General features: G+C 39.3%; 1 protein-coding gene across 1 annotated transcript in view; it reads right to left on the bottom strand.

Annotated features, from left to right (window-relative positions):
• Positions 1–5,663, bottom strand: part of PTPN13 (protein tyrosine phosphatase, non-receptor type 13 (APO-1/CD95 (Fas)-associated phosphatase)) — a gene marked incomplete at its 3' end in the record, with an annotated part of 101,849 nt that overhangs the window by 31,730 nt on the left and 64,456 nt on the right. The window contains exons 17-18 of the mRNA XM_010297153.1: positions 1,495–1,918; positions 1,229–1,326 (exon numbers count right to left, since the gene is read on the bottom strand). Coding sequence (XP_010295455.1) covers positions 1,229–1,326; positions 1,495–1,918 — 522 coding nt within the window. The remainder of the gene's footprint in view (positions 1–1,228; positions 1,327–1,494; positions 1,919–5,663) is intronic.

Consider the following 5,663-nt stretch of genomic DNA (forward strand, 5'->3'; position numbering starts at 1 on the left):
CATGTAGCTAAGATCCTTATCAGAATTGCTGCCCAGAAGATTATGGGTAAGCACATGAGAACACTAATTGTAAAGCTGAAAGCATAGGATAAATGGCTGCAACCAGTCACTACAGAAACTGCATGCCTCATCTCACTTTTCAGTAGTTTATGCTCTCAGTACTGAAAAAGCAGGGTTCCCAAGTCAGTCCTCGTTTCAAGTGCAGCGAGGGCAGATGCAGTAAGTCTATGTCACACCCTGGTTTGGTGTTGTTGGTGGGGTTTGGGGTTTTTTTTGTTCAGGTTTTTTTGTGAGTTAGTTTATAGTGACCCCCATAAACATAAACTTTCTCCACTTTTTCTGATGTTCTGTAACTAATCAATATCATAATATTAAGGAAAAGCAAAGCAACACAAGCAAGCTAAGGCTGAAATGTTTCAGTCATTGCAGTTTCTATTATTATAACAGGGAACCTCCTGTTATAATATATGTATAACCTCCTATAACCAGAAACTGATGACACACAGATATTAATGTACAATAACCCAACATGCAAGTTTATGTCCATTAGGTGCTCTGATTTTTTTTTTTTTTAATGTGAACTCTGTATTTTTACTGCCTAGTAAGACTGTTTGTGTGCTATCCAATCCTTGCCAAAAAAATGGAGTAAGTACCTCTGGCTTAGCTCATTACAAGAATTTTTTTGTGAAACACCCAATGCACTGCAAAAATATATTGTATATAATAAATTAGGTACAATGAGACCAAACAAAAAAAGAACTTGCAGTTACTGCTCAGAGGTACTAGACAGTAGCGAACTTATGCCAAACTGAGTCCACTTCCAAAAAAATCACTCCCTAAACCTTTTCCACAGAAAACACTAAAAAAATTCAAGCTTGACAAACAGATTGTGAAGACTAGCAAATTATTAAAAGATACATGCAATACAATGGCACTCTAAAGTGACAAAATGGAAGATGTTTTCTGGAGCAGCTTTTACTGTCAAATACTAATACTTTGCACACCTGTGTACAGACTGGTGCTGTCCAAAGGAGGACTTTTTTGATTCATTGCAACATTTATTCAGGAACAACAGGCAATTGTCCTGGGTTACTTTAACATGTGATACTCTGCTCTCTTTTTCAAATCGAAATATTACTATCAGTTAATAAATATATCAAAGCATTACACCAAAGCAATTTTAGAGGTTAGTTAGTAAATACAGTAATATTATTGTTTGCATGCTGACCTACAACATAGGCTTGACCAGTATCTTCAATGGATGATGAGTCTGATTCATTTTTCTTTCCTTCAGGGCTTCTACTTAAACCTGCATGAGATTTTGAACTTAAAGGGGAGAAGGAGAGAAAGGGAACCAGAGAGAGGGAAGAGGAAGTTGGGAGAGGGAAGGATCAATGCAATAAAATAATGGTATGAATAATAAATCAAAACTGATGCAAAATGTACATTGACTGTACACAAAAGATATTGCAGGGCGGTCAGAGAGACTCTTACTTGCTCAGTTTTAATGCTCCCGCTGCTGATCCAGTATCAAATTTTGGCATTTGCTGAAAGACTCTTCCCATTATGTCTTCTATTTTTTGGGGGGAAGAGTCCAAAGCAGTAATAATATTTTTCCTTGGGGGGTAAACCGAGATGTGGCTCTGACTTAGATCGTGAAATGACTTGCTCATAACCCTGGGTCTTTCCTCCCACGGAGTCTTCTCATTCTTGTCCTTTGAAGACCCAGGAAGCGGCTGGAAGAGTGAGAGTTCAGAACAGGACAGCCTCTTCAGAATCTCTGCTTGAACAGACAAAGGTCGAACGGCAAGTCGGTTCAAAGTGCTGCTGGCCAGGCTACCAGTACTGATTGCTCGTCCCATGTTGAAACCTTTGACAGAGTCCGCATGAAGGTTTAGGCTCCTAAATGAAGCCCTTTCTGTGGATTTTTTTTTAAACAAAAAACAAATGTATTTAAGTTACACAGCAGAGTGACCTTGCGTAAAGCATGTATTTTAAACAACCAATTCACACAAAGCATATTTTCTCTATAGATGCTCAGAAGTATGTACCATCATCAGGCACATATAAATCACCACCATATAGCTTGCTCAGGAAGCAAAGTTTGGAGTTCATGACATTACACTAACCTGACCATCACTGCAATGAAGTCCAAAAACACAACATAGCAGAATACATATCCCCTTATTAGTATAAAGACTCATATTCCCTGTTAAACTGCTCTGCCTTATATACAGGCACATCATCTGTTTCTGCAAAGCAAGTAATATCCTCAAGCCAAGTGACCTGGAAGACTACACTTCCTTTAACCTGCTCATACAAGTCTTTTGCAGAATTTGAACAAATAGGGCTCCCCCACCTTTGCACTATCAGATCCTACCAAACTTCTACCAAACATTGCTCAGTTTTCTTTGCATGAGTTTCTGACATGCTTATAGTACAGCTGCAAAGTCTTGGGGGCTTGGCGGCACCTCTACCTCGTTGAAGAGCATCAGTTCACTCAGGTGCACTTTGGGACTTCCCCTGCCAGAAACATCCTAAATGTTTTAGCACAGAACAGAAAGTGTTGACTGGGGTTTGCCAGACTTTTTGACTCATGAACTAGGATTCCCTTAAGCAGAGAGAAACAGGTTTTGGACTGTAATTAAATTACTGTCAGCTGAGTCGTGGGAACTGTCTGGGTGGATGTTCTTAGCTGAAAGCAAATACAAGATAATACAGCTTAGCCTAACCCTCTCTTAATTCAGAGCAAAGCTGAGCCAGGCTCATTTCTATTAGTCTAACTGGGTCCTAAGGCTAGCAGTTAAGTTCCTGTGGCTTGGCTCTTGCACAGAAACTCGATAAGCTGTGGCAACATGTTTGCTGGTTAGAGCCTTTAAAGGAAATCAGGCCATCTGAACCCTTGATATCTTGGAGTCAGTTCACAGGGAAGTCTGCGGAAAAGCAATCCTAAACTGCGTATGTATTTTTGATTTAGGGTTAACTAGTGTTTTTTTAAACTCTACATATAGCTAGGAAATAAGCTGCTTTAGAAAGCTGCACTGTAACTCAAAATGAAAATGCTACTTTTTGGTACACATCATCCATTAGCTTTACTAAATGCTGAAGTATTCACCATTGAAGAGTGTATTTGGCAAATGCAACCTCAGCACTGCCATTCCAAAAGACATTCCTTCCTCCAATACCTCAGCCAGGAATTAACTGCAACAGTAACTTATCCTTTCTCTATAACAGACACACAGATTGAGAAGATTTAGTTGTGGAAGGTATTTTTTTTGGTCCTTTTTAAAGGTGAATTACTATACAACTACCAATTCCTTACCCACACTAAATACCTCCTCTAGCCATAGCCACAGGAGAGGCTAGATGAGCTACGTAAGAACAGTTTTGCTCGATCAGACAAGAGATCCACAAATCTCAGTTTCCTGACTGACAGAAGCTGTCAGTGACACTTGCTCCTGTCGTATTCCCATTCTGGGGAAGAGTACCTTAATAAAAGATGTCTTCTCTTGATGTCATACCTACTCTTTGCAAACACCAAAAAAGATTTCCCAACGGATGTCAGATGAATACTTTCACATCATTATCTATACGGACATTAGGCCTTTCACAACTTCTGCCAACCCCTTAACTGAAAATTCTCACATGTCCAAAACTTGTCCTTCGTAAGGCTGACTTAACCTTCGCCTCATCTTTTGTGTTTTCCTATATGCCCTTTCAGGAATCCAAACATCCATCTTAAAAACTGAGTGCTTGCTCAGTTCACTGCATGGCCACAGAAGTTGGCAAAGAAACCGTCATTCCTCACGTTACAGCTTATCTTCTTTCTTATGTACCATAAAATTGCTAGTATCTTTTCTTTTTTTTTTTTTAAACTTTGTGTCTCATCTCTTTCATGAGAATGAATGTTATTCAAGAGGCATTTTCCTTTTGTTCTAATAATTCTTTCTAATAGATTTACATGTGCTAAAACAGTTTCTCCCAGGTCACTGAAGACATTGTAAACAAGTTTAAAACATGGCACAGGGGCTATAAAGTGCTCTCCCTTGTGCCTCCATCCTCTGTTATGTTCCATGAAAATATGTTCACTGTCACTATGCACACCAGGCCTTCTCTCGTCACAAAATATTTTCTCCATTCATTGGCTGAAATCAAGGTGAGTCTTGCAAAACACTGTAATACTGTATTTCTAAAGAATCTTCCAAGGCATATTAATCTTCTGAAGTCTGCTACCCCACCCCACGAACACTGCAAGTGTTACAGGCACATGCTTGTGTTCACTGTGCTGTTAACCCAGAATCAGTCCTTAAGTAAGGAACCTTCAAACGTATGCTTCCTCTGGTGATCAACCTTGAGTTAATAACATTGGCACCTGCCCTCTTCCTTACTGTTTTGCTGAGTGCTTCCAACCACCAGTTTTTACTGACATTTTAAGGGCTCTGGAAAAAAAACACAGAAAAACTTGATGCTTCCGCAGGCTAAGAATAATGCTTCCCAAATTCTGCCTGGGATTTCACTGCTCTGACAAAGAAAAGCAGTAGTTCTAATTAATATGCTATTTTGTCTAGCTGCTTCAACATTGCTTTCTCTTACCTATATTACAATACCTTCTCTTTTTTAAAAACATTACTCTAGTAACTATTGCTATATGCATATACATATATTTATGCAGGAAAAAGAAAAATAGCTAATCAATTTAGATCAGTAAAGTTATGATGAAAGCAAACTTTTTATTTGAATTATTTTTATTTTTAATAGCCAAGTATAATGGCATTATGCATAACACTGATTTATTTGCTTCTGATTACAAATGACTGATGAAATTTGAGACCTCTGAATTCCAAGTGATCTGCACTGCACAGAAGCAAACTATTATTTTCCAGGCTCCCAAAGCACAACACACACTGCATCTGTAAGAGCAACCAAGTTTGCCTAGCCAAGAAAGCCTTTCACATACTGCTTTTCTTTGCAATTCAGGATAAGCAAGCACTAAGTTAGAGAATGGTACAAAGGCTTTAAGTCACTTTATCCTATTTCTTTGCACTAAGTTGGCTGAGCCCAACTGAATAGAAAAAAAGGCTGCATTATTGCCACCCCCTCCCCTTTTTTTTAAATTAGAGATCACAATCTCCACAGCAATGGGGTCAAACTCGATCCCAGCTATGCTGGTGGAAGTGTGGATTAACAACAACTGGAATGCAGACAGATAACAGTGAACAAAGAAAGAATGAGCAGGCAGACTGACCAAAATAGCACTTCCAGGCTGCACTGAAGGCCAGCCAGCCAAGTGAGTGCTGCTCCAAAAAGTGAAGAAATTAGTATTAGAATTGCATTCTCCAATTAAATATTTTTTATCTAAAAAGAACGCCTTTACATTTTCTATTAAACACACAAATTAGATGGCAATTTGGAAGAAAATAGACTAGCATCAGTGTTGTTCCTCACTAGGTCCACCAAACATTAAGTGGAATAAAGACAGCTACACCCACAGCTTAGAGACGCAGCATCATGAATGCTCCCTATTGTACTTGCCCTCTGGACTGGGTTTGCATGGCAAGGTTTTGGTAGCAGTGGGGGTTGCAGGGGTGGCATCTGTGAGAAGCTGCTAGAAGCTTCCCCTATGTCTGACAGAGCTAGCGCCAGCCAGCTCCAAGATGGATCCG

The sequence above is a fragment of the Phaethon lepturus genome, unplaced genomic scaffold (assembly GCF_000687285.1).
Source record: "Phaethon lepturus isolate BGI_N335 unplaced genomic scaffold, ASM68728v1 scaffold7901, whole genome shotgun sequence".
Lineage (NCBI taxonomy): Eukaryota > Metazoa > Chordata > Aves > Phaethontiformes > Phaethontidae > Phaethon > Phaethon lepturus.